This window comes from Hemitrygon akajei, chromosome 14, assembly GCF_048418815.1.
Source record: "Hemitrygon akajei chromosome 14, sHemAka1.3, whole genome shotgun sequence".
NCBI lineage: Eukaryota > Metazoa > Chordata > Chondrichthyes > Myliobatiformes > Dasyatidae > Hemitrygon > Hemitrygon akajei.
The window spans coordinates 19957956-19974842 of NC_133137.1; the positions used below are offsets into that span (position 1 = coordinate 19957956).

A 16887-nucleotide genomic window follows, 5' to 3' on the forward strand; every position below is an offset into this window, starting at 1 on the left:
ATTAGTCAGGGGACTGAGTTCAAGAGCCCTGAGGTAATACTGCAGCTCTATAAAACTCTGGTTAGACTGCAGTTTAAAGTATTGTGTTCAGTTCTGGTCACCTCATTATAGGAAGGATGTGGAAGCCTTAAAAGGAGTGCCGATGACATTTACCACGATGTTGCCTGGCTTAGAGAGCATATTTTATGAGGAAAGGTTGATCTAGCTATGGTTTTTCTCTTTGGAGTGAAGAGGCTCAGAGGTGACTTGATAGAGATTTATAGATAGTGTGGCATAAATAGAGTGCCTTTTACGCAGAGAGGAAATGGCTAAGAGGGTATAATTTTAAGGAGACTGGAGGAAAGTATAGGAGATGTCAGAGGTAGAGGGAGTTTTTATTTTATACTCAGAGTGGCAAGTACATAGAAACACTGCCAGGGTGATGGTGCAGGCAGATACATCAGACATTCAAGAGACTTTTAGATAGGTACATGGATGGAAAATGGATGGCTATGCAGGAGGGAAGGATTAGGCTTGGTGTAGGTTAAAAAGTCAGAACATCATGCGCCCAAGGGCCTGTACTGTGCTGTAGAATTCTAACTTCTGTATAATCATAAACTGCAGGGAAGAAAGTTTAGCAAAAGAATGCTTGCAAGATCATATCATTTTGCTACACGTATGCTTGCAAGTTTCAAGGACTCCTGTGCAGAAGTTAAAATCATGAACTAACGAGCCAATAGGAACACGAGTTTAATGACATTTCCCAAGACCCGCATAGGAGAATTTGTCCAAGGATCCCTGGGGAGCTTCACACAGGATCTACAAGGCCCTGTATTCAAGTGAAGACTGTGTGTTTGCTTTGGAAGAGAAGTAAGAACAAAGTTAGTTACATTTTCTGTCATTTAACTGTGCTTGAGTTCATGTTTATTTTTAGTGTTTTGGGGTATAAATTGGCTAATTTAAAATGTTTTAATGAGACATTTGAAGAAATATAGTTTTTTGACATTCATCAGAGCTGGGGACAGAGATTTGCTCTCTACTCCAGGTCTACAGTGCAGTTTCAAGGGCCAAGATTGCTCTGGCCTGAGCACATTACCCAAGAACACATCACCATTCAGAACCTGGCCACTACTTAAGGCAGCAAAATCAACTCCTGTATCTGGAGAAGTTCACAGGCAAACAAGGAATGCAGGAGCCACTCCACATGAAAATCCAGCCACCACATTCAAAAAATAAAAGCCTCTCGAAGTTCAACCCTATGCCCCCGTCGTGAGAGGTGATGGCAGGCAAGGCCAGCCAAGAGGACTCTGGTCAATCCCCTGTACAGTGGATTACAGAAACACTGAAGAACTCCAACCATACCATCAACTTCAGAGGATGATGGAGATGGGAGGTCAATGGCCTATGCTCCACTGGGAGCTAAGGGCCCAAAAAAGGAAGTTAAAATGGAGGCGACGATGAAGATTAAGATAAAATATATAAAGAAAGGGAAATAGAAGGGAGCAGGCCAGTGAATGGAAATAATAAACAAAAGGATTTTAAAAGGAGAGCCAAAAAGAATCAAGTACAAATGCACAACAATGACATTTCACTACCACAACGACAGCAACTATTGATTTTACTGTTAAACTTCCCAAAGACACTTCACAGGAGTGTCAAATAAAATTTAACACCAAGACACATTTGGAGATCCCAAAGATTTGATTAAATAAGGTGTTATGATACATTTTTAAAATGGCAAGGTTAGTTTGAAGACTGTCAGCAGGTCAGCTAAAGGCATGGCTGTCAATAGTGTGGCAATTAATTTAGATAATGATTAATAGGGCTGATTTTAATGAATGCACACTGAAGTATAAAATCTCATTGTCTAGCACTCTTATCACCAACATCTTTAATGCTACAAAGTCAGGTTCATCTGTAATTTCTAATGCTGGCTTTTGGCATGGCATTAAAAACTTCACTTTATAAGTATTTTTTTACTGTGCACTCATGCAGCCTCAATGTTGTACCAACCTCGCCAATAATATTCCAACTCTAATCAACATTTGGTCCTTAGCCACAATCTTCATATGTTCTAAACCAAAATGTCAGCACAGCAATGTACTTTTTCTTTCATAACAATCACCCATAGCAAATGGACATGATCTAAAAAAACACCAGTTGATATTTAAACATTACAAATTTCAGTAGCTAACCTGACACGGGCTGACAGAGAACACCATCTTTCATTCCAAAATAGCTAACACAAACAGCTGTTACACTACAGGCAAACATGGTTTATATTCAAAACTCTTTTGCTTTTTTCATAACTGTTTGTCCTCAATATATTCCACTAATATCAAGGTACAAATCTGGCACATGCAAATCAATCTTTCTTGTAAAACATCACAATAAAATTCCGAATAAATTCTAAATCATCTGCACTAGAAATCTTCTCTAACACTTGGATGTACTCTAAGCCAAAACACTCCCTAATAAAGAATAATCTCGATAAACAGAGTGAATATTTTAGCCAGGGAACACTGATTCAGCTCCGCCTCTTCATCAGAAATAAATGCCAACATTTCAACCATGACTATATTTCACAATGACTTGGATTATTATAAAAACACTTCGGGGCACCCAGAGGTTGCGAAAGATGCTACATAAAAGCATAAACAACCATGGAAAATCCCTTGAAATTAATGGACAAATAATGGAGTTAACCAGCCCTAAGTAACATTTAGTCAACAAAACGTAAATTGTACATTTATCTCAACGTTGTTCGGGAAGCTTCACTAATGTAAACTCGTTGTCAAGTTTACCTCTATAAAATGGATTCTACTTCAAAATGGATTTAGTCATAAAGCTATTTTAAATACTGATGATAAGAGTCTGTGCAAATATTCTTAAATGTTGCCAAGAAACAAACATGTAGCAATACATTTACAATCTATTGACATCACTAGCTGGTAATGGAACAAGTTCTAAATTTCTACTGGGAGAATTGTAACTAGCCTATCTACATAAAGTACCGTTTCCAATCCATGTAATTCACTCTGATGGCAACTTTGTTGGAGGAATTAGAGTTTCTTTAAAAAAATGATTAGAAATTCTAGTGCTTGAGGGTGTACGTGAATACCGTGTTTATTTCAGTTGTTGGCTCACTGTGTAAAACTTGAGTAATATCTAAGGCCCCAGGTGAAAATATTCTCCCTGGGCTTTGCTTGAGGTCAAACTCTGAGTGGGGGTGTAAAGGAATGATAAAAATAAGATAATGTTAGTTTCTCGAACTTCCAGTAATTGGACCCCCCCCCCCCACTTCACCATTCCCATTTCCCTCTCTCACGTTATCTCCTTACCTGCCCATCACCTCCCTCTGGTGCTCCTCCCCCTTCCCTTTCTTCCATGGCCTTCTGTCCTCTCCTATCAGATTCCCCCTCCTCCAGCCCTGTCTCTCTTTCTCCAAACAACTTCCCAGCTCTCTACTTCACCCCAACCCCTTTCCCGGTTTTACCCATCACCAACCACCTTGTACTTCTTGCTCCCCTCCTCCCCCCCCCCCCCCCCACCTTCTTGGCCTGACATCCCATCTTTTTTTTCCCAGTCCTGATGAAGGGTCTCAGCCCAAAACATCAGCTGTTTGCTGTTTTCTATAGATGCTGCCTGGCCTTCTGAGTTCCTCCAGCATTGTGTGTGTGTGCGTGTCTGTCTCTGTCTCTCTCTCTCTTTGGATTTCAAGCATCTGCATATTTTCTCCTATTAGGTCTGGATCAATGACATTAGATTGCCACTTCTATTAGCCCTAAAAAAATTAATTTTAAATTTATTTAAGCATTTTTCATTGAACTTTCCCTTTCTGTTGAACTATCCTTTCAGTCCCTTAGTCTGCAAGCAAGTTCACTGACTCCTTCACTGTCAGAGCAGATCTTTACTTTTTGCTCTTTACTCCGGTTCTCCAATTTACTTAACCAAGCAAGACATTAGTTGGTTTTCTAAGAATTCATAAAAAAAACATCTGAACAGTGAAAACTGAAAGTGTTTCTTTTATAAAATGTCCTGAAACTTTCCCCCCACCCAAACCAAAATGCAAAGCTCATAACCTGCCAAAGGAACACTTCTGGCAAAAACATACCATGGAACATGACATAAAAAGAAAGCATTGCCAATCAAATAGCAATCAATATAGTGGTTACAAAAACTACTCCCAACACTTAAGAATTCCTTCAGGCAAACATCTGAATTAAAAAAACAACCCAGCCCAAGACAAAATGCAGGCACGCAAAATCCAGATAAACTCATTTATAAAGAACCGAGCTGAAAGCACCAAAATTACACTTAAAATAAGGGAAGACACCAAAGAAATGGAAATGAAGCCATCAACATCAGATAAATATATTGCCTGACTTAGGAAATTAGAGGCGCGATTCTTAAAGTAACTCCTCAGCTGATCAAAGCTACACTACACAACAGTAAAGATTCCAGACTGCCTTCAGTTTAATAATCCAAACTTCCTAAGTTAAGGTGACAAATGGGGTTCCAAAATAAGTCATAAACATCCCGGAATAAGAAATTTCAGATCATGTTTCTGTTGCTGGTAGCTAGACAGTAATCTGCATTTTTTAAGTTAAAACAAAAGACAGGATCCACCATATTTCGCAATGCCCCAATTAACTAATCCCAACCAACAGGTTAGTGCAATCTACACTCATGGAATTATACTCTACAAGTGAATCAAATGTGATGACAAATCAGCATGTAGGAGGGAGACTGAAAATGTGGCCGAGTGGCACCACAACATCAACCTCCCACTCAATGTCAGCCGGACCAGGGAGATGATTATTGACTTCAGGAGGAGAAAACAGGAAGTCCATGAGTCAGTCCTCACCAGGGGATCAGAGGTGGAGAGGGTTAGCAACTTTAAATTCCTCAGTTATCATTTCAGAGGACCTGTCCTGGGTCTAGCACGTAAGTGCCATTATGAAAAAAAAGCACAACTTTCTTGCGAAGATTCAGGATGTCATCTAAAACTTTGACAATCTTCTATAAATGTGACTGGTTGCATCACAGCCCGATATGGAAACACCATCAAGGACCCACACCATCCAGGCCATGCTCTCCTCTCTCTACTGTCATCAGGAAGAAGGTACAGGAGACTCAGGACCCACACCACAAAATTCAGGAACAGCTATTACCCCTCAACCATCAGGCTCTCAAACCAGAAGGAATAACTTCATTCAATTTCACTTGTTCCTACAACCTATGGACTCACTTTCAAGGACTATTCTCGATATTTATTGACTGATTTTTTTTTGTTGTTTTTTCTTTCTTTTTGTATTTGCACAATTTTTGATTTTTTTTTTTGCACAAATGGTTGTTGTCCACCCAGTTGGGTGCAGTCTTTCATTGCTTCTATTGTGTTTCTATTTACTGCGATTTCCTGCAAGAAAATTAACCTTAAGGTTGTATATGGTGACATGTGTGTACTTTCATAGTCAATTTAGTTTGAACTTTGAAGTATTCAGCAGTAAAAGAATAAGAGACAGAATGCAGAATGCAACCATTCACCAAATTAACTCCATTTTATTTGTGAACACAAAACCTCTTTAACTAAAGCAAGACCTCATTTTGGGCTTTCCATTTATTCTAATTATCACATTTTGCAAAAATACTCCAATTGTTGCTGAAAATTAATCCACCATCCTGTATACTTGAACCTCCGAGAGGACCACAACCTTGTTGTGATCTGGAGGCTTGCGTGTCTCAATGACCTGGAGAGCTGTGTTGGCTGGAGTCAGGGCTTTGTGCTTTGGCTCTCGGTAGGGTCACACATGCCAATCAGGTCAAAGGGTAGAGGCCAGGTTAAGAGTTGTCCACTTGTGTCCTCTAGGCTCGGGGGCTCAGCTCAGGGGTAACAACACGGACTGGTGAAACAAAACTATTATGGAAACAGCAATGAAGAATCCTTCTACATCTGAGTACAATGGTATTCCTGAGAATATAGCCAGGACTTGCATGACTGACAGTAGTGAAAACCGAGAGGAAGCTGCATGATGAATGAAGCCCTGAGCACCGCTTGAGATGGAGGACCTTCAATGCTGCCCTAAAGACCAGCGGAGCTTCAGGCAGTTAACACACCTGTATATTTGAAACTAGATGTGTACATTGAACTCCAGGTACAGCTTCTTTTCATATTAACAATACACATTGTAAAAGACACCGTGCATGCAACTTTTATAGTTTTATCTTTTTATGCATGACATGAATAACTCAATCTAATCTTGGTTCAATCTCATTCTCAAAGGACACAGTTTACAACGGTTATAAATACTGACTCATTGATAAAACCAAGAACAATCAAAGCTGTCCTGCATAACCAATAAATAGAGAAGCAGGACAAGGAAGCACAAAGATCAGTTGTTCCTATGACAAATGTCTCCATTGGTAACTTTTCTATAAACTGGTGGCATATCATATCACTTCCTTCTTTAGACGCATTTTAATTTACTGACACACTTAAGCCTAGATTTTACAAATATGTAACAGATCATAGTTAAACCCTCCTCTTAACTGATTTAGCAAATAAGATATTGTAGCGATGTGCTACACACAGCGCTGAAATAACGACACGCAGTCAGTAAGTCATTTCGAGACTAGTTTAGGAGGTACCGGGCTCCTCAGGACACTGGTAGAGGGCACACGATATCCACATGAATGTGGTCAAACCTCCGGTGGGTGGGTTCGAACTGCTGCGGCGGGGCTTTAGTGTGCCGCTGCACCTTGGCTGTTTGGCACTGTGCGCACATTCTGGCCCATTCACTGAACTGCTTGCAAAGTCTGTGCCACGCGAACTTGCTGGAGACCAGCCGGACAGTTATCCTGATAGATGGGTGCGCCAAACCGTGCATGGAGTCGAAAACTCGCCGCCTCCGGGCTGCCGGGACGATGGGGCGAGGTTGGCCGGTAGCCACGTGGCACAGGAGGGTCCTATCACCTGGGCCTATGAGAAAGTCCTGCAGCTGCAAACCCGAGACTGCAGTCCTGTAGCTGGGCATCTCGTCGTCTGCCTGCTGCGCCTCCGCCAGTGCTGCATAGTCCACCCCCAGGGACAGGGCCTGGACAGCTGGTCTGGAGAGTGTGTCCGCCACGACGTTGTCCTTTCCCGAGACATGCTGGATGTCCGTCGTGTACTCGGAGATGTAGGACAGATGTCACTGCTGGCGAGCCGACCAGGGATCGGACACCTTTGTGAACGTGAAGGGCAACGGTTTGTGGTCTGTGAACGCGGTGAACGGCCTGCCTTCTAAGAAGTACCTGAAATGCCGGATTGCCAGATACAGTGCCAACAGCTCCCGGTCAAAAGCACTGTACTTGAGTTCGGGTGGTCGTAGGTGCTTGCTGAAGAACGCCAGGGGTTGCCAGCGCCCCTCAATGAGCTGCTCCAGCACCCACCGACTGCTGTGTTGGATGTGTCCACCGTGAGAACGGTCCGAATGTCCGTTCTGGGGTGCACCAGCATCACGGCATCTGCCAAGGCTTCCTTGGCTTTAACGAAAGCGGCCGCGGCCTCCTCGTCCCAAGTAATGCCCTTGCCTTTACCCGACATCAGGGTGTACAAAGGGCGCATGATACGGGCTGCTGAGGGGAGGAAACGGTGGTAGAAGTTCACCATACCAACGAACTCCTGCAGGCCTTTGACCGTGTTGGGCCGGGCAAAGTAGCGGATCGCGGTAGTTTGGCGGGCAGAGGTGTTGCCCCGTCTTTGGTAATCCTGTGGCCCAGGAAGTCGATGGTATCGAGACCGAACTGGCATTTGGCCGGGTTGATCGTGAGGCCGAAATCACTCAGGTGGGAGTAGAGCTGGTGGAGGTGGGACAGATGCTCCTGACAACAACTGCTGGCTATAAGGATGTCGTCCAAATAGATGAACGCAAAGTCCAGGTCGCATCCCACCGCGTCCATTAGTCGCTGGAACGTCTGTGCGGCATTCTTCAGGCCGAACGGCATTCGGAGGAACTCGAACAGGCCGAACGGAGTGATGAGTGCTGTTTTGGGGATGTCTTCAGGGTGCACCAGGATTTGATGGTATCCCCGGACGAGGTCTACTTTGAAAAAGATTCTTACCCCGTGCAGGTTTGCTGCAAAGTCCTGTATGTGCAGCACGGGGTAGCGGTCTGGAGTGGTAGCCTCGTTCAGTCTGCGGTAGTCGCCGCATGGTCTCCAACCCCCCGCTGCTTTGGGCACCATGTGCAGGGGGGAGGCCCATGGGCTGTCAGACCTCTGTACGATCCCCAATTCCTCCATCCTCTTGAACTCCTCCTTCGCCAGGCAGAGCTTTTCCAGGGGGAGCCTTCGTGCGCGGGCATGGAGGGGTGGTCCCTGGGTCGGAATGCGGTGCTGTACCCTGTGTCTGGGCATGGCTGCTGTGAACTGTGGTGCCAGAATCGACGGAAAGTCCGCCAGGATTCTGGTGAATTCGTTGTCCGACAGCGTGATGGAGTCCAGGTGTGGGGCTGGCAACTTGGCTTCACCCAGGGAGAACGTCTGGAAAGTCTCGGCATGTACCAGTCTTTTCCCTTGCAAGTCGACCAGCAGGCTGTGAGTTCGCAAGAAGTCCGCCCCCAGGAGTGGTTGGGCCACGGCGGCCAGTGTGAAGTCCCACGTGAACCGGCTGGCGCCGAACTGCAGCTGCACTGTGCGGGTGCTGTAGGTCTGAATCGTGCTGCCGTTTGCGGCCCTCAGGGTGGATCCTGGCTTCCTGTTGTGGGTGTCGTACCCCGTCGGGGGCAAGACACTGATCTCCGCTCCGGTGTCGACCAAGAAGCAGCGTCCCGACTGTTTGTCCCAGACATACAAGAGGCTGTCCTGGTGGCCAGCCACCATAGCCATTAGCAGCAGCTGGCCCTGGCCCTGGCCCTTGCAGGGCGGGCGACAACGGCGGGCTTTTGTGCCCCACCGCTGGTGGTAGAAACACCACTGTTCACTGGCCTCCTCACTCCTGCCTCTGTGTTGTGTGCGCCCCCCTGCCGGACCTGGTCTGGTAATCTGACGGACGGACGCCACACTCTCCCTCTTGGCTTTCCACAGCACGTCTGCCCGGGCCGCCACCTTCCGAGGATCGCTGAAATCTGCATCGGCCAGCAGCAGATGTATGTCCTCGGGCAGTCGTCCTAGAAACGCTTGCTCAAACATGAGGCAGGGCTTGTGTCTGTCAGCCAGGGACAGCATCTCGTTCAGCAATGCTGACGGCAGTCTGTCTCCCAAACCGTCCAGGTGAAGCAGGTGGGCACCTCGCTCACGCCATGAGAGGCCAAAGGTCCCAATGAGCAGCACTTTGAATGCTTCAAATTTGCCTTCTTCTGGGGGCAAATGTAAGAAATCCGCAACCTGGGCGGCCGTCTCCTGATATCAGAGGATATCTGCCGGATCTGGAACTGGGTTTCTGTGTGGCTAAACCACACGCGTGGTCGCACCGTCCAGAAAGTCGGCAGTTTTAGCGAAACTGCATGAACAGATGAAGAGTCGGTCATCTTTAGTCCAAATCCCGTTTGGACCATCGGGGTCACCAATGTAGTGATGTGCTACACACAGCGCTGAAATAACGACACGCAGTCGGTAAGTTGTTTCAAGACTAGTTTATTCAAACTTTGCGGCGCTGGCATTTAAATCCCTAGCGCCCGCCCTCTCCGGGCGGAAATGACGTCAGAGGTGCATTACCAAAGTCTCCCCCCCGCGCGCTGGCTATTTGTGAGCCGGTTCGCCTGCGCAGAAAGTGGGTCGCCACAATATACAACTTAAATTATCAGATATCAATTTATACTGTTATACTCTAATTGTGGCAATAGCGCAGCTCGAGATTGGCAGATATGATGTGGGTATCTCCGAGTTGTGGCTGAAAGAAGATCACAGTTGGGAGCTTAGCGTCCAGGGATACGCATTGTATTGAAAGGACTCAGGCAGGTAGGCAGAGAGGGCAGGGCGACTGTTGGTAAAACAATAAAATCAGATCTTTAGAAAGGAGTGACAGAGGATCAGAAGATGTAGAATCCTTGTGGGTAGAGATAAGAAACTAAAAAAGTATAAAGACCCTGGTGAGAGTTATATACAGGTCTCAGAACAGTAGCCAGGATGTGGGCTACAAATTATAACTGGAGAAAGAAAAGGCATGTAAAAAGAGCAATGCTGCGATAATCAATATACAGGTAGACTGGGAAAATCTGGCTGGTGCTGGATCCCAAGAGGGAAGACCTACGAAATGGCTTTTTAGAGCAGCTTGTGGTTGAGCTGTCTAGGGAAAAGGCACAGGCAGCTCTGCAGGCCAAGTCACTGGGTGTACTTAAGGCAGAGGTTGCCAAGTTCTTGATTAATCAGGGCAATAAAGGTTACGGGAATGGGATCGAGAGGGATGATAAATCAGCCATGATGGAATGGCAGACAGACTCGATGGGCCAAGTGGCCTAATTCTGTTCCTTCAGTTAATCTTACTCCAACATTGTAATGATTTGTTGAGCTGTGTTATGTAACAGGAGGTTGTTTTAATCGCCTCACATCCCATGAGAAAACATATTAATTCTGAATAAATTTTTTCATCACCCTATTATTGAAATGTTCAGCTTTTTTTAAAAAGGCTCTGAAAATAATCAATTCACCACTGATACCAAACTCATCCTGCAGCCATGCAGCACAAAACAGAGTCCTAAGCTACCAGACCACTAGCTATCTCTTTCTGAGACACTACAGAAATATCCATATGACTGCGAGGCCAGATAACCAAATGCGTTCCTCTATCAGAACCAGAATCAGGCATGTGACGTGAAATTTGTTAACTTAGCAGCAGCAGTTCAATGCAATACATAATCTAGCAGAGAGAGAAAAAATAATAAATGAAATAAAACATAATAAATAAACAAGTACATCAATGACGTATATTGAATAGATTATTTAAAAATGTGCAAAAACAGAAATACTGTATATTAAAAGAAGTGAGGTAGTGTCCAAAGCTTCAAAGTCCATTTAGGAATTGGATGGCAGAGGGGAAGAAGCTGTTCCTGAATCGCTGAGTGTGTGCCTTCAGGCTTCTGTATCTCCTACCTGATGGTAACAGGGAGAAAAGGGCATGCCCCGGGTGCTGGAGGTCTTTAATAATGGACGCTGCCTTTCTGAGACACCACTCCCTAAAGATGACCTAGTTGGTAGAAGTAACGTCAGTAACCTCGTTTTACAACTTAAATGGTTGCATTCTCTCCAAACTCAAACATTCCCATATTTTGCTTCCTTGCTCTTCTGTTATATTTCCCAGTATTCCGAGCTGCTTCTTTGAGCACAGGATAAACTGCTTCTCTTACATATCTTATACAGCTTTGCCACAACTGACACCACAAACCCTGTATGAATTTTGTACTGTAAACTTTTACTTGTTCTAGCAGTCAGTGATCGTCTTATTGTCAGAAACCCAAAGGTCAGTTAGCTACCAAAGTGGGGGCTTTACAGTGTGTGGGCCATCTGATACAGGCCTGTATCCTGAGCGGGAACAGTGACAAAATAACAGTTGCAGCAGGCAGCAGGCACACAACAGCAAGTTCTTCTGTGGGATGGGCAATAAGAAAACTGTTACTAATGATTAGGCTTTGGTAGCATTGTGTTCCAAGTGTCCTGTCAGTTGCACATTTTCCATGAGACTAATGGCTGAAGTGTTCAACAAGAGTAGAGGGTAATACATGGCATTAGACCAGGGGTTCCCAAACTGGAGTCCATAGAACCCTTGCTTGGTCCATTGTATTAAAAATGTTGAGAACCCCTATATTAGACCCTAATCTAAGGAAAGCTAGAATATTGTAATAACAATAGTAATTTTGCACTTTTACAATGTAAACAAGTACATTTCATTATCAAAACATCAAAATCTAATTTGTGAAGTGAACACATTAAAATCAACTAAGAAACTTGAATCAAAACACCAAAGATTCAAAAGCCTAGACTATTAATGAATCTCCAGATTCAGGCGATACAAATTTAAGTTATACAGTAAATACATTTTAAACCAAATTACCATCAGTTTAAATAAGGAATCCATTGTGCATTTGATAATGTTCGGTAAAAAGTTGAACAAACTTTTGGACTGTTCAATCCAAAAAATTGCATTATTAATCTTTGTTCTTGATTTGCATGACTATAAGTAATGTCTAACCATATATGATTAAAATAAAATAATTTTCAGGCCAATCATTACCTGAAGTGATTCTGGTCGGCAACTTGCCTTTCCCTGAGCATAGGTAATGTACACTGCCCACCACAATACAGTTTTATAGCAATACAGAAGTTTCATAACTATTTACACCCAAATATAACTTTAAAATTTCCAGTCTCTGCACTTCTTTGGTGTTTTTTTTCCCTTAAGGAATAAACTGGAGGACAAATCTTATGGACCACTCTTCGTAAATATCCTAGGAGTCATACACTAATCTACCTATTCTGTAGGCATTAGAATGCCGACAAGAGACTTCTCCCCCACTAAGTGTAATTTAACCAACTCATCCTGGCAATAACAGGAAACTGAATCTTCTTTCCTAAGCCAAGTACATAACTCACTCTCAGCTTCAACTGAGCAGGATATAGTGCTGCAAAACGGAGGCCAAACATTCCAGCTTAAACTTTTAAAAGTACAGAGATAAAGCACATAAAGGCAGACATTCAAATTCTAGAATGCAGTTCGCGGAAAAGTTACAAGAGTGATGCCAATGATTCGCAAACCAAAAAAGGGAAAGTGACTGACATAACTCTGGACGTCCAGTCTGAAATAGAAAATTTATTCCTCTAAATATTATGACAGTCTAATGCTACGTCATTAGCTGTAAAACAATTTGAGATCTACTATGCCCACAGCTGATTCACTCAAGTTAAATAATAATACTTTTATATTTAAATATATAACTATATATCTAAATTTTTATATAACTTTTATATTTAAAAGTTAATCTAAATCTACCTGGAGCTACTTGAAACAACAGGACAAGGAGGAGGAGGGTGGCGCAAGCTATAAGGTATAGGAGCAGAATTAGGCCATGAGGCCATATCCTCCTCAACCCCATCTCCTGCCTTCTCCCCATAACCCTTGACATCTTGACTAATCAAGAACCTATCAACCTCCACTTTAAATATACGCAGCGGCTTGCCTCCACAGATGTCCTTGGCAACGAAATCCACAGAATCACCACCCCCTGACTAAAGAAGTTCCCCTTCATCCCTTTTCTAAAGGGACATGCTGTTCTGAGACTGTGCCCCTGGTCCCAGGCTCGCTCACTATTGGAAACATCCTCTCCACGTCCATTCTATCTAGGCCTTTCAACATTCAATAGGTTTCAATAAGATTCCCCCCTCAATCTTTTAAACTCCAGCAAGTATAGGCCCAGAGTCATCAGACATTCCTCATCTGTTAACCCCATCATTCCCAAGATCATTCTCAGAAACGTCCTCTGGACCCACTCCAATACCTTACTACATACAGGCCCAAAACTGCTCACAATACTTCAGCCGCGGTCTGAGCAATGGCTTATTAAGTCTCAGCTATGCATCTTTGCTTTTCTATTCTAGTCCTCTCAAAATGAATGCTAGCATTGCATGTGCCTTCCTTACCATAGACTCAACTTTCGAGAATTCTGCACTAGGACTCCCAAGATCCTTTGCACCTCTAATTTTTGAATTTGCTCCACATTTAGAAAATAGTCTACGCCTTTATTATTAATAATAAGCACTTAATTGATCCCGAGTGGGAAATTATTCAGTTACAGCACTTAAAAACACACTTAGCAATAATAAATAATACATATATTAATTAATAAAGTTCCGAATAAAATACACAATAATTTCCCCATGTGCAATAATAAGTGTATGAAATAATAAAACAGAGACTATTGTACTATGATGTGCGTTCTTGTCGTACAGAGATAAACTGTTGTATATACTTATTGAATTTGGTAGGAAAGATTTTCTGTAACAATCCTTGTGACAGTAGAGCTGAATGACCCTGTTCAAAAGGGTGTTCTGCTGTTTATTCAGTAGGCCATGGAGAAGATGTGTCTGATTGTCTATAATGGATAAAAGTTTGTTTAGTGACTTCCTCTCCACCACTAACTCCAAAGAGTCTGGGTTGTAGCCAGCCTTTTTTTCTAAAATTCCATGTTCACAGAATTGGAAAATTTAAGATTAAAGTAAACAAATAGAATAAGCTCTGATTGCTTTCTTTATGCACTCATTTGTTTAGTGAATAGGAAAGACCTACTCCTTGCAATGACCGGGGTTCTACAGATTTAAAATAGCCTGTTGGTAAGGATTAAAGAAAGGAAAACCATTTTTCACAGGTCGTAAAAATAAACAAATTGCTAAAACATGCTGGAGGCAGAAATTCTCATCACAAATAGAACTAGAGTGTAAGAAATGAGAGACCAATTAGTCATGTTTTCACTGTCAAAGACATTGTAGGCCAAATGGTCCCTCCCATGTGCTGTAAATATTATGTGATGACTTATATTTATTTTCTTTTCACCCTCTTTCAACTGTCACTAATGTGCCATCTATTTTCTCTTGGTCTCCAATCTATCCTTTTCCTCACCCTGAACTCTACAATTAAATCTACAATTTAAAACATGACAGGTTTTTTTTTTGTACATATTAACAGCTCTGACGAAAGGTCATCGACCTAAAAGTGCAATTACTGTTCTTTCTCTACAAAAGTCCTCTGCATAAACTTTACTGTTTCCAGTGTTTTCTGTTTTTAATGTCAGATTGGCTGCCTTTTGTTTTTTCAAGAAACTGGCTAGCCAGGATTTATGATCAACAGAAGTGCTGGAGGAACTCAGCAAGAGAAACAGCATCCATGCAGAGGGATAAACAGTCGACATTTAAGACTCGTTTCCTTCATCAATTGTGAGTGTGTTGCTCGAGATTTCCAGCATCAGCAGAATTTCCTGGGTTAATCAAACTTATTATAAAATAAATTGTTTAATTAGATTCCAACGGGTAACTGGTTACGCTTAAGTTTTTAAAAAAAAGGCAGCAGACAAGCATTTTGATTCACGCTTTTAAAAGGTCCGTATTGGAGGAACGGGCCGAATGTAACCTGCCTCGATTTTAAAATCTGCTGCAGTGGCAGATTTGTAACGTTGCGATTCTAAGTGACAAAGCATTACCAGTGTAGGATCTGCACTTCCTATGAACGTCTTCTTAAACGCTGGAAAGGTGAATCTACCGACGAGACCCTAACGACCGATTACTTTAAAAGTGGCCCGCCACCACCAAGAGAAAAATCGGCCTGTTAGCTCCGTTTAAAGCATGATCCTTCCTTGCACTTTTTAGAAAGAGGACTTCCCCACGTAAACTCAAGTCGAAACACGCGATTCGCACGGAGAAAGGCACAAAGAAATTGCCCTACGGGTTTGTTTTCAATCTGGCCTTATCAGGCCTGAGGATAGGAACCGATCGCTTTAAGGCGTCTAAAAATAGTTGGTGACAGCCGTTCCGTGGGCGATGAAAGGAAAACAAAGGCGGGCATCGAGTTTCAGGCGGCCCCTTCCCCCCTCCCACCGATCCGAAAGCAGCGCGCACACACACAAAGGCTCCGGATTCACGGGCCTGCCGATCCTCACCTGTACGCCAGAGTCATGCACTCGAACAGCTTGGTCAGCGAGGCGTCGATGGACAGATGCGACGTGCTGTACGGTCCGAAGCAGTAGGTCTGACATGTCTGCTTGTTGACGGTGTCGAAATCGTACCCTTTCTTGGGAGGGTGCTCTCGGTGCGGGGACGACACCATGAAGTGCCCACTGTGGATGATCTGAAGCTCGTCCGACTTCTTCAGGTTCGGCTCGTCGGCGTCCGAGTCGTCGTCCGGCTCCTGCTTTATGATCACCGGCGCCCTGGCGGAGCGCAGGAGGAACTCGTCCTTGGCCATCCCGGCGATCTAATGGAGCCCGCTGCTGTAAAATGAGGCGAATAAGTGGCGAGTTTCTCTCTGCAACCACATTCCCCGTTCCCTTCATTCGGCAGCTCGCGATGACATCATGGCAGGACGGCGGGGGCCAGGCTCGAGCCAATCAGAATCCAGGATCTCTTAAAGGTGCATGGCAACTGGCAAACGGCCGCTCGGAATTGGCTAGCTGGCTGACAACGCCCACTCGAGTAGAGTGCATAAACAGCGGAGATTGCCGTAATGATGTATTATCTGGGAAATATTGTTGGCCAGAGACCAAAATATAAATCCAATTTTTAAAAAATTGAAGCTGTAAAGCCATGCATCATTTGGGGACTTTTTAAATAAAAAGTATTTAATACTAGCAAGGATTACACCCTCCTGCAAGACTGGCTCGCTTGTTCCACGTTTTAGAACCAACGAACCGCGAGTAGGAGTGGCACTTTGATAAGAAGTGCAGATGGTGTTGCCGGGTACCGTTCTTAATGATAAATGGATAGCACATTCATTAAGAATAACTATAATGCCGAGTTTATCCCAAACACACGGAAACAATGGTGAGGAGAAAGAAAGACATTATGCGGAATGATTTCGCGTAGCAGAGAAAGAGCGCGAGAGGGGAGGGATGGGAGGAAGAAAAAGGAGGGATCACTTTTTTAAAAAAAAGTTGTATTCCTCAAAGTACATGGAGAGTATTTCATAATTCACTTAATTGTACATGGCGGCAGAATTACTTGGCGTGATTGGTACGAAGTCACTCACCCCATTAGTCAAATGGTAGGTCATACTTGAATGATACTATTTCGGGTTAATAGGTGCATTCTAGTTATTGTTCGTCGCTTATAGCAGGGGTCCAACTCATTGTCTGTTACTTTCCTCATTATTTCAGATCTAATTCAGTAATCGGTAAATAGATTGGGGGAGAGGAGGGAATGCAGACTCCTCGGCCTTAATGGCATGTGACA

The 16887-nt window shown here is 43.6% G+C and overlaps 1 protein-coding gene across 1 annotated transcript in view; it reads right to left on the minus strand.

The window, feature by feature from the left end:
• Nucleotides 1-16023, minus strand: part of mlxip (MLX interacting protein) — an 84949-nt gene extending 68926 nt beyond the window's left edge. Inside the window, 1 exon segment of the mRNA XM_073065568.1 lies at nucleotides 15600-16023. Coding sequence (XP_072921669.1) covers nucleotides 15600-15904 — 305 coding nt within the window. The 5' untranslated portion in view covers nucleotides 15905-16023.
• Nucleotides 16024-16887: the final 864 nt, after the last annotated feature.